The sequence below is a fragment of the Sebastes fasciatus genome, chromosome 12 (assembly GCF_043250625.1).
Source record: "Sebastes fasciatus isolate fSebFas1 chromosome 12, fSebFas1.pri, whole genome shotgun sequence".
Taxonomy (NCBI): Eukaryota; Metazoa; Chordata; class Actinopteri; order Perciformes; family Sebastidae; genus Sebastes; species Sebastes fasciatus.
In genome coordinates this window covers 29,725,456-29,743,083 of record NC_133806.1, presented here as the reverse complement: position 1 = coordinate 29,743,083, position 17,628 = coordinate 29,725,456, and the positions used below count along the sequence as shown (strand labels likewise).

General features: G+C 43.6%; 1 protein-coding gene across 50 annotated transcripts in view; it reads left to right on the top strand.

Moving 5' to 3' along the window:
- The window catches only part of rims2a (regulating synaptic membrane exocytosis 2a), a 181,721-nt gene that overhangs the window by 51,659 nt on the left and 112,434 nt on the right, over positions 1-17,628 (top strand). For 3 of the 50 annotated variants that reach the window (XM_074654661.1, XM_074654663.1, XM_074654662.1), the window contains exon 1: positions 7,107-7,352. The exons of 46 other annotated variants lie outside the window; for them this stretch is intronic. In XM_074654661.1, the coding sequence (XP_074510762.1) occupies positions 7,231-7,352 (122 nt within the window). In that variant the 5' untranslated portion in view covers positions 7,107-7,230. Of the gene's footprint in view, positions 1-7,105; positions 7,353-17,628 lie in introns of those variants that run through there. One more of the 50 variants, XM_074654660.1, reaches the window with a different exon arrangement.

Here is a 17,628-nt window from a genome sequence, read left to right as displayed (position 1 = left end):
GGAAGGTGAAGGGTGTTCGCAAGAGTGTATACCGTCTTTACTTTTAAGAAAAACTGCATTTTTACGAACTTTAACAAATGTTTTGTCATCAGGAATGTTTGTAGGCCAGTTCAGCTTTGGGAATTTAGCATCATTAAGATGCTTATGGGATAGAAAAGCAAGAGCAGGCCGGATTTCAATACAGAACATTGTGTTCCGTTTGTCATATGCACTAAATGCCCCCTCCGAGTAGCACACGCTCAGACGCCGACAACACGGACACGCTGTGTTTGTGAATCTGTTATCCGGTTTCTTGATACTGGTGTCAAATAAGGTAGTTTACTTTGATGTCCACACGGGGGCTCCTTCCTCTTTCTTCTTCCAAAGGGAGGAAGAGAAGCTTATAGTCTGTATCTACACACTCTCTAGAAATGTATTTCTGCAGCAGAAAGGCAGAGAGCCATTTCAGAAAACTTCTCTCATGTGCTTGTTTGCTCCTTCTCAGATGTAAGGTAACACGACCATTTGTTAAGTGCAACTTTAGACTATACTTAAACTAGACTGGACTTATATATGGACACATGCAAGCTACGTAAGACTAATTAAGATTCCCTCTCCAGAATGTCTAAAATTGTCGTCAGTTTGGGACAACAAACCTTTGATCTGTAAAGTGAAATGACTAAGGCAGTGGTGAAAATGAGGAAGGGATCATGATATACTGTATATACTATGGTTGGGAAGAAAAATTAATTCACCTATGTATCACGATTTTTTTTGAAGATTTTGAAATAGATTTTTAATGCCAGAATCGATATATTTGCTTCATTTGAGTCTATACGGAGGTAGAAGGAAGTTACCGCTTTTATTGTTGTAGTCTGAGTAACGTGACGTCATATCCGTTACGTATCCGTCAACCAAAATAAACTGCAGCCGGCCCCGACGGAGCTGACCATGGATGTATAAAGAGAACGGAGCTGATGGGAGAGCTAGAGACGGACTTGGAGAAGTTAGAGGAAGTACACACGTGTGACTATGCCCTTTTCAAAAAAAGGTGTTAACAAAGGGAACTGTATATACAAAATACATATATAGAAATAAGATTGATTGGATTATATTCACCAGAAGTATAAAACATTACATGTCTCTTAGTAATTAAAAAGAAAATACCACTAATTTGTGAGGGAAATGTCTTTATTCTTTGATTTTTGGGTTCCTGGAAAAAATTTAATAAATAATGCCTGACAATGACTGATATATTTGACTTCAGGACATCTCTGACTACATACTACATTCTGAAAATCAAACATTTGAATGTATTAATTCAGATATTTTTCAAATTAAAAGTCCATAGAATTGTATGATTCAACTTTTTGTCATGATCTAGTGTTAAAAAGGTTAACAAAAATCACAATACTGAGTATCGTGACAGTACCGAATCGGGAGATAGGTGTATCGTCCCAGCCCGAGTATATACTATATATGCTATATATATACTATATATGCTACATGTTTATAGGAGGCTGCAGTAGGAAAGGAGGTGAATTTGACTCCATCCCAATCTAGCCCATGTCCCTGTTCCTATTCTCCGCACGACCTTGTAAATGTACACCTGGTGGGCCGTATCCCCCACCTGTCTCGCACAGGGACAAACCAGCATGCACGAGCCTGTGCCCACAGTATGTTTGGAGACACAACTCATTAGTTCTGTGTCCTCTCTCTGCCATTGCAACCTTGCATTTTACTTCTTAATACACCCAGAACCTGTCAACACGGGAGAGCTCCTGGGGAAAACACTATGTTTGGTTTAATTGCCTGATATTTTGCTCCAAATGGATGTTTTGATGGATATATCCCACATACCTGCTCATTAACCAGCAGTGAGTGTACATAGTTGCAGTGCTTTCACAGTGTAATGAGGCCGCTGTGCAACTATGACACATACTCAGAAGCATTGTTATAACTCCAAAATAGACATTTATTTCTCCCCTGTCTTGGTAAAACTGTGTTCCTGTGCAATGCTTGTTATCCTCATCCATTATGTTTCTATACTCTGAATACACTCTGCACAGTAGCACAAGAAAGAGCAGAACGTCATCTGTAACAGCAAATTGTAATCAAAGCTACACTACTATAAGCCTTTAAGAGGGATGCAGGATACTGGTATGTTGTGTGTCGTTGCAACTGGAGCACATTATCCATCTTCTCCTCAAATGGCCGGCTGCTTTAAGGTGGTTTTAATGGATGATCAGACTGACTATAGATCAGGCTGCTCCAAGCGTTCAGTCATCCAGTCACTTTCTGTTCCAGTCCAGGCCCTTGCCACTGTATATTAATTGATTGCATGGCTAAAGAGGTGGAGACGTTACCGGAGAGCGACTCTCGCTTTGGCATTGCCTACATACGCAGTGACACAACAGGAAACTGGCTGTCTGAAAATTCACGGGATAATGCTGATGATGGATAGCAGAGAGTCCATAAATAGAACTCCCACCGCATAAGCACCAAAACCCACTTTCATTAATCTTAAAGAATGTTTAAATTAACTCCTGGGTCTGTTCTGCTGAAGAAAGGAGGGGAAAAAGCTGACAGTCTATTTATAAGGAGAAATAACTTGGGAAGGCTTCTAATTTATCTTGGTCTCAGAGGTGTCATTTGAATGAACACACAGATACGCTGGGACAGCTGCAGTGTTGGGTGAGGCTGATGAAACAACAATGATTACACTGGGATTGGAACATACTCACTGGTGGAATTTCTTCACATTCTGCATTTTTTTTTAAACACATTCGGCCGGGCAGCAGAGCCGCTCAGCCTGCCAGAATTGTTAGAAGAGGAAGAGGAACACAGTCTGAGCTGGCCCCTTTAACATCCAGCCCAAGCCAGTTCAGCTTAGCACAGTTCAGTTCATCATTGCTTAGTCTAACCTATGTTTCAGTTTAGCCCTGTGTACTCAAACAGACCCCATCTTATGTGTTTATTTCATCAGCCTTACGAGCCTTAAAGGTATGATATACAACATTTTCCTAAAAAAAACTAAAATATAAAGACTGATAACAAAAAGAATCCCTCTCAATCCTCATTTCTGACCCACTAGAAGTGTGTGGTGGTGTCAGTTTTCTACAGAGAGCCTGCCCTCTGCACGTAATTTCTCTTTTCTTCTTATTTTGCTGTGTTCAAGACGTTTCTGGGCGTCAGCAAAGAGCATTTGGGCGCCCACGTGGGGGTGTAACCTCCAGCCAATAACAGCACGCAGGGCGTGCAGCCTGTTCAGGTCGTCACATACCGCCCCTCGGTGTCTGATAAGCACGAGGCCCCCTTAAGCGTCTGTGCTGCGGTATTTCAACTCAGTAAATTCACCAAATAGTTTCATAGTTTTGTGGTCATCATGCCTATCATTTAATATAACGTTAACTGACAAATTATGACCTGATGATGCTGCGACATCCAAAACTTTGCAATTGAGTCCAGTGTGCAAGCAACACGAGCGGTCAGACACTGAGAAAGATTTAAAACAATTCCTCAGTTTATCTCTAAACCTCGTAGACTCAAAGTGAACATACCTGAAATACTCTATTATATATGTCCTTTGGATAAAACTGCATATGTGTACAACTACAGTAAAGTGCAGTATAGGTCATGCTTACTAGGGCTGACCCGAATGCTTCGAAGCTTCGACAGTTGTCATGGTAATCGACCTTCAAATCAGTATTCAAAGGCTTAGTTTATTTATTTATGATATATACTGTATAAGCATATAATAATAATGTATAATTCCAAAAGTGCCCCATGAAATAAGTAATAATGCCACGACATTATTCAAATTTAACATGAATTATTATTAGTTATTCTCAGATGGATATCGCTGTGTACAGTAAGGTGGCACTGGAGCTGAAGCGGGCACTGAAACAGGGGAGATGGAGACAGACAGACAGACAGACAGACAGAAGAACATGTCAGCCTGCCGCGCTTACCTTCGAATATTTCTCACTGAAGCTTCGAAGCCCAAGAAATAGTATTCGGGACAGCCCTAATGCTTACAGCAGACAGATGGAGTAAAAACATTAATGTTAAATTTTTTTCCTTTTAAATAAGTGGTCTATTTAATAATATAATTAGTCTGTGAACTTATTTGAAGCCTTTATAGTAGCCCTGTGCACTCTGTTGTAAAGCTGGTTTCAGCAGCTTGTCCCAGATCAGCATTAGGCGTTTTTCACTGAAGACATGACATATCACAGAAAGGAAAAGCACAGGTGTAAATAATGAAATGAATGATGGCTGAATTGCTCAGTTTCAGGCTCCTGGCTCACTATCACACTGTCTGTTTGTTTACTGAGACACTTGAGTGGAACAGAGCCGTCGTAATGTTGTTGGCGAAAGCTGTGTTTTTTTATACGATGACAAGTCTACTGTGAAAAAAAAGGCCTATTCATTTGGTGAGTAACATGTTATTGTAACTATGATATGATGGCAAAACCTGCAAAAAATAAGACCCAGTTGGTAAAAATCATGGGTCTTATTTTGATATTTTCATAGCCTTCTCATGAGTTTTAAAGAATCTTCCTTTAAAGGAGCAAGTGTGTAGGATCTGGCGGTATCTAGAGGTGAGGTTACAGATTGTGACCAACTGAAGCCTCTCTCGTGTGCCAAGCGTGTTGAAGAACTACGGTGTCCGACGTGAAAACGCTAATTGTTGTAAGAGTAGTGTAGGTCATTTGGAGCAGAGCCAGTAAGCAAGAGAGAGAGAGAGAGCAGCAGTGACAGCAGCGGGTAACTTTATACACTTCGGCCCAAGCAGGAAAAGTTAACAGTGTTTGGTTTGTCCATTCTGGGCTACCGTAGAAACATGGCGGACTCCATGAAGAGGACTCGCTCCCAATGTAGAAATAAACGGCTCATTCTAAAGTAACGAAAATACGACGACTCTTATTTTCAGGTGATTATACAGTAAAGAAAACATGCTTAATATTATTATTATATTCCATTTCTGCCAATAGATCCCCCTACTGTTTCTTAACTGTAAAACAATTTGTTGCTTGTCATTTTTAGTATCTTTGCTTGAACATTTGCTCTACCACGGGATCATTTTGAATTTTGGTAAAGATGCATATAACCTTGGAAGGGGAATTGATTACATTGTAATATATAAAAGGCTGGATTATAGTAATGAAGATGTTTCAACAGAGGAATTTTGTGGAGTTATGCAGAGAACTCCGTAAGACATTATTATCACAATGATAACTCAAGCCTATCATTGTTCTATACAATACATGCAGTTGTCTTACATCCTCTTAATTCCAGTCTGCATTATTGTACTTACTAATTAATTTTTTGATATCTTATTTGTAGCGCTCCTTTACTTTATCTCTCATGATTTCGATATTGAATATTTAACACAAAGGTCATCTTCCTGCTCAAGAAACGGTCCCTTCTTTATACTTGCATATAGAACTCATTTATAGAAACCCTTCAGAAAGGTTCATAATAGCTCCATGTTCACCACACAGACTTCTAATTGTCCTGTAAAAAACATTTAATCAAATGCTTTTTATCAGCAGCTTTAAAGCAGCAGTAGGCAAGATAGGAGCAAATATGATTAAAAAGAATTCTTATTATAAAACGGTGACTATATCCTGACAGTAGAACCATGAGACAGGTCATCTGAAAAAAAATCAGAGTGTCCTCTGGTGTCCTCCGATGCTCCTAACGGCTTCTGCAAGATTTCACAGACCGGATGAAAAACAACCAATCAGAGCCGACCTGGAGTCTGCCTTCCAGCTGCCTTCTCTGAGCAGCTGTCAATTACTCAGGAACTCCGACCAAACTGTCAAACTAGGCAGCGCTGATCAAATATGAATCAGTATTCTCTTACCTTAATGCCTATTTCTCTCCTCAAATGTTTTCAGAAACATCTTGTGGAGTACTGTTTAGCTGTAACATGAGAAAGTTTGTGACCCGGCAGCCATGTTGAGATCAAGTTGAGGAAATACCAAGCACCGCCCACCAGCCGGAGCACAGCCAATAGGAACGCTCTCTCTCTCTGAAATGACCTGTGATTGGCCAAAGTCTCCCGTCACGGGCTGGATTTTTTTTAAAGCCTGTAAACAGAGCCATGAGGAGGAGCAGAAGTCTAGTTATCGCTCAGAAAACTTGAATTACAATATTCTGAAAGATTATTAGGGATTTTTTTTGCCCAAAGATGCCAAAAACTTTCTGCCTACTGCTGCTCTAAGGAACATCTTGAACCTTAATTTTTTTTCAATTAATTTGGACTCTTTAAAGTTACATGCAGAATAACTGCCTGAATAATAAAAAATAAATAATAGGCTAACCCCCTCGGGGAAATCCCCCCTTTTAATGTGTGCCCTTTCCTCGCAGGCAGACACTCAACCTTTCAGAGGTATTAGGACTGTCATCTGCTATTACTGATGAGGAGCTGATGCTTTGAAGCCACGTATGGAATATAAGGATATAAGGAGGGGGGGCTAACCTGACGACAGCATCTCTGCCTCTCTGCCCCCCCTGTATTATTAGTCTATCTGCTGCTGTGCGCGTCCCAAAGAGTGCATGAGAGAGAGAGGATGGAGAGATATGGCAAAGAGTGCGCACAATTGCATATCAGCCGCGTAGTCTGTGTGTAGGTGTGTGTGTGTGTGTGTGTGTGCTCTTCATAGGCGACGGGAAATATGAGTTGAATGTGAGGCAGCAGCTGATGCGCCGGTAGGTGAGGGATGCTGCTGCTGCTGCTGGCTGCCGTGTAGGATGCTGCTCCGCTCCTTCTCTCCTCCGGGCGCTCCTTCGCCCCTTCCTGCACACCGAGAAGAGATTTTCGCCACAGCGAGGAGAAGAAAAGGCTCGTTACCGGCACCGGCACCGACACTACCTTCTTCTTCATTCCCTCGCTTCCAGTCTGAAGCATTATGACCGACGGATCCCGCCCGGAATGCGTCTCGTTTTATTCTAAGGACACTTTTTATTCTAGCAGGAGGAGCGGCCGGAGGAATATGGAACTTGATCGGCGTCTTCTTCTTCTCTGCGTTTAATGCGTTCCTGGGGGAGATATATAATCATAACACAATACTGAGAGGAAGGTATATGTATGTGTGGTTGGGGAGGAAGAGGAGGGGGGGTGGGGGGGCGTCCGGAGAGAGCGCAAATCAGCCTGATCGGGATGTATTGTTGGTGTTGATGGTGAAAGGGGAAAAAGAAGGGGTGATCATTTACTGTGGATAAAAAGAGAAACGGAGGGGGAAAATGCAGTTTGAGACATTGCGTCAGTTCTGTAGCTCCGTTTTATCTCATTTCAACGGCGCGTTCTCTGCGCCTCAGAACATCCTGCAGACGGAGCTGTTCGAGCAGGCGCTCAGCAACATCGGGTGAGTGATTCCTTTGTAAAGAAATGCCCCCCTGATTTATGAGACAGGGCTTCCCCTGTTGGTATGTCAAACCAGTACTGGGAGGGGAGGTGGTGGAGGTAGAGGAGGTGGAGGGCTGGGGGGGGTTGTTGCGTTTATCGATCGGCAACCAGCCTGCGTAATAACAACCTATACACTATAGTACTGTTGCTGCTGCTGCTGCTGCAGATATTTCCTGGCCAGATGATGATGGGGCCGATCAGTGATGCTGCCGCGGTTTGCTGTGTGTGTGTGCGTGCGTGCGTGCGTACATGCACCGCGGGGGTGGTGGTGGTGTGTGGTGGAGCGCTAAAATGAATCGTTTATAGGTAGACTGTGTGACCATGCCGAGGTGTGACTGTGCTGTGCGTGTATGTATGTATGTATGTATGTATGTATGTGTGCGCGTGCGCGTGTGCCCCAGCGCACCGCTGCTGCAGCATGTGTGCTATAGTGCCTCTATACTCTGCCTCTTCTGCCTCTTCTGCTGCTGCTGCTGCTGCTGCTGTGCTTGAGAGGAGAGGAGAAAATGAGGGGGTGAAGAGGGTAAATGTACATTTTTAAAAAGAGTCCTGGAAATGAGTGGAGACAACCCCCCCCACCCCCCTTCCACACACACACACACACACACACACACACACACACACACACACACACACACAGTCACACACCCACACTCAAAGACAGGCCATTATGTTTTTGGGAGCAAGGGGACAGGTATGAATTATTTGATCAAATAGTGACTATAAACTGCAGAAAACCCATTAACAAGCATGCACATTATATACAGCTCGGTAGACTTAGTCATTTTCATTATTACCCTTTTAGCTACAGTGTTACTGCAACATATGCTCGCTGTATTTTTTTTCCTTCACATTTGCTGGAGAAGAAGAAGTGCTTGTGTGGTGTGTCGTGAGAGAGAGAGAGAGAGAGAGAGAGAGAGAGAGAGAGAGAGAGAAGTTGGATCTCACTTAGATGCATCGGAGCATATTGTGATTAGTCTGCTAAATGCTCCGTTCCCCCCACAGAGAGGCCCCTGGTCATCTGGCCAGGCATGGCTGTTAGACACATTTTGCAGACTGCAGAAAAGGGCTTCAAACTCGCAAACAGACTCACGTTTCCTGCAGCAGCAGCAGCAGCAGCAGCAGCAGCAGCAGCAGCAGCAGCAGCAGCAGCAGCAGCAGCAGCAGCAGCAGCAGCAGCAGCAGCGGGGCTGAGAGAGAGAGAGAGAGTAAGAGAACACGCAGGCCTCTTTTTCTTTCTCCATATAGGCGGCGCAGGCCCCCCCATATCTCCACACCGTGCACCGTCTGTCTCCGGGGACTGCAAGTCTTTCCCTCTTGTCCCCCACCCTAGCGTCAGAAATAATTTACAGCATTGCTGGGCTCTCTGCCACCTCACATTACATGGCCAGAACACTCAGCCACTGGAAGGGGCTGAACGGGGGGGGGGGGGGGGGCACTGTGCCTGGAAACTGTGATCCAGCAATCATCACATCTGACTGATTAAATTGAACTTATTTTCCATCACTACCCCCCCACCCCCCCTTTTTTTTTTCTTCTTCTTCTTCTCAGCAAATTCCTCTGGTAGAAACAGTCTCTGAATGGTAGTCGACCACAGACAGGACTGCTAAAGTATCATATTGTTATTGGCTAATTGGTACATCTAACTGGTAGAAGGTGTGTCTTCTTCGTCAGCCTCTATGTCCACTAATCTCTGGGTCTCTAAGTAGTACCGTGATATAACTCACTGGTACAAAACAACAACATCACATCTCTCTGCAAACCAGCAGTGTGTGCTAGCCAGCTTGGCCATCCATTCGATCAGGGCTGTTTGTGTGTGAGTCTCTCTCTCTCTCTCTCTCTCTGTGTGTGTTTCTTTCTTGCCTGCTAATGGGCTGTATGCTTTTAGATCCAGCTTCCATGTATTATGCATGTGTGCGTCAGGAGAGGTCCTAATGGGGTGTGGGGATCTGTTCTTAGAAGGCCTGAATGGTTTTGAATTGAGTGGTCACTACATTTAAACTGCAGCCATACTTGCCCCCCCCCCCCTTCCTCTAATACACACATATACACACACTTACCCCCCCCCCCCCTCCCAACCCTATATGGCAGCTCTTTGTGCTTGCTGCCCTGAAATGCCTGAGACCAAAGTGTGTCTGTTGTTGGACTGGTGTATGAAGCGATAGAGGGGATGTTATTGAGTTTGTGCAGTCTGTTCTCATTCACTGTTTGTATTCTACCTACGAAGAGCAATGCGCTATAATTCGTCAGCCCGGTAGCACGAAAAGGCGTACCAATGGCACAATAATGCGCCAGGGAAAAGCGTGTAATAAGAACGCCCTTGTTGCTTTAGGCGTGCCATTTTCACGCCATATAGTCTGTACGGACTGCAATGTAATGACTTTAGAATAAGAGGGGAGAAAGGCCGCTAATGGCGGGCAAGAGGACAGGTGGACGGGTCCAACAAACACAGGACTTACAACCAGGGGACCGGTGTTTGAGACCAGTGTTTTTGTTTGGAAGTTAGTAGTGCTGTCAGAGTTAAAGTTATAATAACGCATTAACGCAAATTTGTTTAAATGCCACTAATTTCTTTAAGGCATTAATGCAAATTGCGATTTTTAGGTTGTAGCGGGCTCAGTCTTAAAGCTATAGTGATCATATGAAACTACAAAATCTACAGTAGTCATACTAGCTTGTCGTGAAGGAGGCTAAATAATAGTCCAAACTCACGCTAAATTTTGGCGAGGAAAAATGGGCATGGCCATTTTCAGTGGGGTCTGTTGACCTCTGACCTCAAGATATGTGAATGAAAATGGGTTCTATGGGTACCCACGAGTCTCCCCTTTACAGACATGCCCACTTTATGATAATCACATGCAGTTTTGGGGAAAGTCATAGTCAAGTCAGCTCACTGACACACTGACAGCTGTTGTTGCCTGTTGGGCTGCAGTTTGCCATGTTATGATTTGAGCATATGTTTTGTGCTAAATGCAGTACCTGTGAGGGTTTCTGGACAATATTTGTCATTGGTCTGTGTTGTTAATTGATTTCAAATAATAAATATATACATACATTTGCATAAAGCAATCATATTTGCCCTCTCCCATGTTGATGAGAGTATTAAATACTTGACAAATCTCCCTTTAAGGTACATTTTGAACAGATAACAAATGTGTAATTAATTTGCAATTAACTATTTGAAATCGATTGACCCTAGAAGTTACGTTAGTGAGGTTTGTCAGGTGTTTTCCGTACTGCTGTGATGTTGTTTTTCGTACATATTTTATGTACTTATTTTAAGCCCAACCATGATGTTTTTCCTAAACCTAACTAAGTGGCTTTGTTTCCTAAACCTAAGTCAGTGGTTCTGTTGCCCCCTGCTGGAAGGCTACTGCACCTTCATACTTCATATTCACGCCTCAGCGAGGCAAAAACGTGACACTGACAGCTATCCTCTGGTGGACCGGCGGGTCTATTACACGCTTTGGCGTGATATTGGGTTGAATTCGTATATAACCCATGTAATCGTGAGCCAGGAGGTGCAGGGCTGCCTTTAAGGAAAACAGGGGACTTACTATGCAGAGCGACAAAGTCCGAGTAGGGAGGAGATTGGGGTGGATGGATGGGTCAAACAAATACAGGACTTTCACCCAGGAGACTGTTGTTCATGTCCCATGTGACACCAAAACTCAAGGAGAATTCATGCTAGTACGTAAGTTACGTTACAAACATAGTTATTTTAACCCAAATCACGATATTTTCCCTTAACCTAACAAAGTAGTTTTGTTGCCTGAACAGGTTCTGCACTGCAGGGGCTTGGCAGGCGCTCTGATCGCTCATGTTGCTGGACATTCGTAGGAGAACACATGAAAAATAACCTTTCATAACATATCATATGAGCCGTTGTATGAGGATACGTTGGTTTGTGGTACACATCATATAGCCTTTTCCCAGATGAGCCTTTTTGCCAAGTGTGTGATGCTATAAGTGGGATATGAATAGCTGCATTTGATTTTCTGCAAAGATGCAATGTATTGAAAGCAGCGCGGCGTTTCAAATCCAGCATATTAAATAAAAACCCATATTGCTGCTGTTTAATGATTCCAAACGGGCCGCACAATCTTGGGTGTGATTTTAGTGAGTCATCCTCGTACTCACAGCTGTGCACTTCATCCCATACTCTCATATATTGTTCTCCTGCAGTGACAGCATATTTGAAGCTGTGCACTTCTGCATTTTATAGCTTATACAGACACAGATTGGAGGAAAACCAACTTGTTGGGGTTGCCATAGCGATAAGGTGTAATGTTTGATCAATAGAAATGATGATGCATCCTCCCTGTCTGTTCATCCTGATGTTAGCAGGGCCTGATTAAAAAGATGAGGGAAGTCATGGAACAAGGGATGTTATTTCTAACAAGAAAAAGACAGGAGGGTGGAGCAAGTCACCTTTCATTTGCTATAATGTAGATTTCCATCTCAAATCCGACTCTGTCTGGAGACACAATTTTGCTTCTCTATGGATCTTTTGTCTGCCTTGACATGTTGACACATTTTAGGACAACTCATATTTATGGCAGTTTTACATGATAACATGACAGCTATTGTAGCATGCACTATCTGCACTATCTCAGAGTTTATGCCCAAATATTCTGAAATCCAAATAAACTGAATTAGAAACTTGAATTTTAGTGCAGTTACAGACTGCTGAGAGGATATGAATACACATATACAGCACAGAAAAAGGTTACATGAAACAGTTATAAAGCCAATTCAGTGATGGGACCTGAATCAACTCCTTTAAGGAGGTGTGAGACCTCTTAACCAAGAGCCAGATTTGAGTTGCATGTCAGCATTGCATCTGTAGCAGCTAATTTGTGTGTACCATCCCTAGATTGGGCTAGTTAAGTGTGCGTTTGTAAGGGCGGTGGGCCTCCTTCCACTATTTGCTAGCGGAGCAGTGTTGCATAACAGACTTTTTGAGTTCGGGAAATCAAATGAACCAATCTTTTTAACAAGCTACTATGATGTTGAAAGGCATCTAACCTACGGATAGCAAATGTTTTATCTTTCCTTCTTGGCAATACAGCATTGACTGAAGTGGTTATCAGGAAATTAAAGGGCTGTACTAACGTCTCCTTCAGCTACAGCTGATGCTGCACTCATTTCTAGACATCTCAGGTCTGGACAGCATTGGGACCATAGACTGTAGAGAAAGATGGACGACATGACAGCTCCCAAAAAGTGAAGCCAAAACATCTCGATCGCCCCCTGCTGGCTGGCTGCAGTATAGGTCATAAATCCCACCCCCTCCATGTTAATGGATGGGACAGGGGCCAAACTAAAAAGTCAAAGTACACGTGAAATACATTTTTCCCAAAGATGGTTTCTGTAATTTTAGGTAGTTCTTATCACGCTGATGTATGTTCAAGTGTTCATTTTTCTGATAAGACTGGTTTTAATGAGTTATTTGATGCCATAAAAAAGGAGGTGTGATGTCATGATTGACGGCTGTGATTCTCTCGCTAACAAGCTGTGGCCGTGCTTGGCTCATGATTGGTTTGGGCGGGTGTATGGGCGGGACCTTGATACCGCGGTTCCACCCCCCGATCAGTACTGTGCAGACTCTGCCTCCAAATGACGTCAAGAACTCAAGATGGCAGCTCCCGTATCCGGGTTATTTTGGCTTCACTTCTGTACAGTGGGAGGAAGTGGAGACCATAGATGTATTAAGAGAACTGGATACAGCTTTGGAGGCGGGGCCCCGTTCATTCATATGAAAGTCGCTCAGTGGCGCATGAAGCCAAAATGGCTCGACTTCCGTCTGGAAAAGTACCCGGATCTTCTGGCGATCTTCCGCATCCATTGGGCCCATGGAACATGCGTGGTAACGTCCGCTCTGTCACATGGGTCGGTCACGGGGTCCCAATGTCACGGTCTTAATCTCATTCACATGAATGGAGGAAGGGAAATGACTCTGGATTTGGCTATTAGTGCGTTTTACAACTTTAAAACCTAATGATTTAAATAAGGGCTATTAGAGTGTTCGTACTGGAAAGATGATTCACCTCAACAAAAATGATCCGCTGAGTTACAGACGTCTCTTTCCCAATGTAAGTCTATGGGAAAAAATATTTTTGGGCCCAATGGCATCACGTGATGGATGCGGAAGTTGTAGTGCCACCGTTTGGCCACTGCGAAAATTGGGATTAACGACCAGGCGACGCTCTTCCTGGCGGCTTGGTGGAGACACGTCAACCATCTTTATATACAGTCTATAGTCTGGACATGTCTGGGCATTTGTTTCCATATTCTTCTGTTTTGGTTCTTTGGTGTGTAAATCAGTCTTGCGCATTTTACATCAAATCCTCCTCTGGAACAAATAGAATAACCAAATAGAGAGAATCATATGGAATGAATTATCTCGCTGAGATAAATATCTCTTTTGCAAGTGAGAGCTGAGTAAAGAAAAAGAAACCTACCCAGGCAAACAACAAGACAAGTACGTAACCAGACAAGTGCATCACACACGAAGAACATAGACAGATGTAATAAAAGTACATACAGCATCAGTGACAATCACATACATCCCTAAATAGATTCAAAGTTTTCACTTCCACTGTCTTGTGTTTACACTACACCATACAAATAATTTCAAAATGACATATTGACATGGCTAAAGTTCGCTTTATGTAACTTCATGACACACTCATATGCAGTCTGTCATGCGTGTAGCATACGAGGTACACACTTTCCACTCAGATTTCTAGTCTTGCGGCCTCTTGTCAGCCTGTATTGTATTGATAGAAAGCATCGTGGATGTGAGGTGAGAGGAGCTCAGTGCAGAGACAGAGCAAGGAAAGAAAACGGGAGTGAGGACGACAGAAAGTACCAGGAGGAGACAGGAACACCCAGGCATCAGTCACCATGGTGACAGAGTCGTAGACGAGGCAGACGTAGCAGGCTGCAGCTTGTGGGACTCTGAACCCCTGGAGCCCCAGATTCATGTTGATGTGACAGAACTGGGGGAAAGGAGAGGAGGAAAATAAGAGGAAAGGGGGTAGGAGGAAGAAGGGAGGAGACAGACTGCAGACCTAGAAATAGCCAGAGACAAGGACATGGATCCACAGCAGTCCCTCCCTTGGCTCTTCACAGTCCTGGACACTTGTGTTGACTTAGAGGTGTATCCACCTTGATATATCATTGGCCACATGTAGTTTATATAACTTTTACCTATCCCTGATTTTACCCTTCTTTATCCAGGGTAAGTTGTAGGGGTGGGAAAAAAAACGATTCACCTATGTATATGGAAATAGATTTTTTTAATGCCAGGAATCGATATATTGTTGATATATTGTCTGGGTAAGGTGATGTCATATCCGTTCCGAATCTGTCATCGAAACAAACCGCAGACGGCCGCAATGAGAAAGTAGAAAACGGCGAAGGGTCAGCGTTAATACGACCTGCACCCTCACATGTTAAATCCAGCGTGGTAAACACTACACATCCAGTAAAGTATGGAAACACTTTGGGTTTCACACATTGCAGGAAAAGCAGAGCTAGACATCATGGCTAAAGCTGCATGCTAACTCTGTCATGGACAGGAAACGTTATCGTATTGCGGTAACGTGCGGTCAAGCCAACTGTCACTCTCATCTCCCTGGTCAAATGGGCCGACGCTACAACTGTAGAGCACCCACATACTGACATTTATGTTAAATACAGTCGAATGGAGCTGACCGTGGACGTATAAAGAGAACGGAGCTGACGGGAGAGCTAGAGACGACCTTGGCGAAATTAGAGGAAGTATACATGTGTGACTATGTCCGTTTTTCAAGATAAGGTGTTAACAAAGGGAACTCTACATACAAAATACATATATGGAAATAAGATTGATTGGATTATATTCACCAGAAGTATAAAACATTACTTGTCCCGTATAAATTAAAAGAAGATACCACTAATTTGTGATGGAAATGTCTTTATTCTTGATTTTTGGGTTGCTGGAAAAAAAAGTAGAAGATGCTGAAGATAAAACATTTTTACTTTATTAATTTAGATATTTTCCAAATTATAAGTCCCTAGATGTTTTCTCATGGTCTCTTGTTAAAAAAGTGAACAAAAATCACAATAAATCGTAAAATCGAATCACAATACATATCGAATCGGCACCCAAGTATCGTGATAGTATCAAATCAGGAGATAGGTGTATCATCCCAGCCCTAGTAGGTTGACCATATTTTGTTTTCCAGCAACGCCGTGCTTTACATTCCCACTGTTACACATTAACACCTTGCAGATGCAAAATCAGGCTGACTGAGCTCCTCCACTGGAGCTACTGGGACTTAAATGCATTGCTGAATGCTGGTCCTACCCACATTTTCCCAGCCAGCCTCTAGGCTACCATCACCTCTTTTTTTTCATCTCTGTGAGTACTATAAAGTAGCGTCTTGAGGGTTTAGGTGTGGGAGTCAGACTGAGACTCAAACTGTATCCTCAGTAGTTCTTATGCAACCTCCGACTCCCCCCCCCCCATCCCCAACATCCCCGTCACACCTCGCCCACGCTCAGCCCACCCTCAGCCCCATGGTGTTGTACCCGGGTGTTGGCGGCACTCAGCAGCTGTAATTAAGCCGGCCCTTTATTGGTTTTGTCCTCGCCAAGGGAGATGCGCGCAGGAAGAAGGGGAGGCCCTGGTTTATTGCCTGGGCGTCTAAGAGAGGGGTTATTATGATTGCACGCTGGAGAGAGAAAGAAAAGAAGCGGAGAGAGAAGGAGAGAGAGAGAGAGAGAGAGAGAGAGAGAGAGAGAGATAAAGTGGAGAGAGTTGGAATGATAGCAGCGCAGAGGAAAAGGGGATGAATAGTGCGAGAGAGACAGCGGGAGAGGCTGAATCGATATGCTCGACTCCTCTCTGCTCTCACCAAATCATATCTCAGCATCAGACGGAGGGAGAGCGAGGGAGGAAGAATGGAGCAGAGAGAGGGAGAACTGGTAGCTAGCGGTGGGCTGTGTAGCCAGATAAGCATCAGGCTAATGTCCCCCATCCCCAGGCCCGCTGCCACTGCTGCTAATGCTGCTGCCCAGAGAGGGAGGTGAAATAGTCTTTGCAGAGGTTTGGTTACAGGTTGCTACAGCGCGGTCCCATGGCCAGAGACACGCGTGATGTCTGTAAGATGTAGGTTACAAATTAGAGATGGCTCGATACCACTTTTTAACGTCCGATACCGCAACCTTGAGTATCTGCCGATACCAATCCGATACCCTCTCTTAAACAACTAAGTTTAATAAATTTAATAACTTTAGTTACTTTGTGGATTCAGGTTATTAATACTCAATATAATGAACTAATACATGATGATGTATTATTATAGATTAAACTACCCAGCAGTATATTAAGTCATTAAAAGTAAAAATGAATTTATGAAAAATAAAATGAAACGCCAGCTACAATCATGAAGAAGACAAAACGCTCTGCCATTTCTCCTCTCCTCTTCCCGCTGTAAGCCACTCAGCGCTGACCGTCAGACACACAGTTGGTTTAGAGACCTGCATTTACATTGACAGTTGGTTCTGTAACGAACACTATCGCACATTCACGCATATTACATTGTCTGTCGGGGTTGCACTTAAATATTCTGGTTTTTAGCCAGCCCTGACACAGACGCCGACATAGAAGAGCGTATGTGAAGGAAATGGATCGGATCTGATTATACTTTTTTTTCCCTCTGATATCCGATCAAGTGATTTTGATACTGAGTATCGGATCGGCGCATCCCTATTACGTATAGGTTCAGCCCGTTCTCAGCAGTGAAACAGGATGAGGAACAACAAAGGAAAGATGGTGTACTTTCCAACAGAAACCTGTGCAGAGCGCTGACATCTGGGCTCCTTTCATGCTTATGGAGCGAGACTGATTCCCTCAAAGGCTGGCAAGAGGCACGTGTGCACGTGTATTTGTGTGTGTGACCTTCAACACCTAATGGTTGAGTTACAGTAGGCATAGCGTCCTCCCAGTAAAACTACATTTCAGTTCAGCATTAGGAGCGCCTCCCAGGTCCTTAAGTTCTTCCCCTCTCTCCACTCACTGATGGACTAAAGAGAAGGCTGCTGCTGAGTGGCATAAAAGTGAGACTCTTCTGTGTGTGTGTCTATGCGTTTCTTTGTGAGAGTGCATGTGGCGGCACTTGTATGTTCATGCGTTTGAAGCCCAGACCCTAGGAGGTCTTTTTTTTCCTCTCTTAAAAAGACTC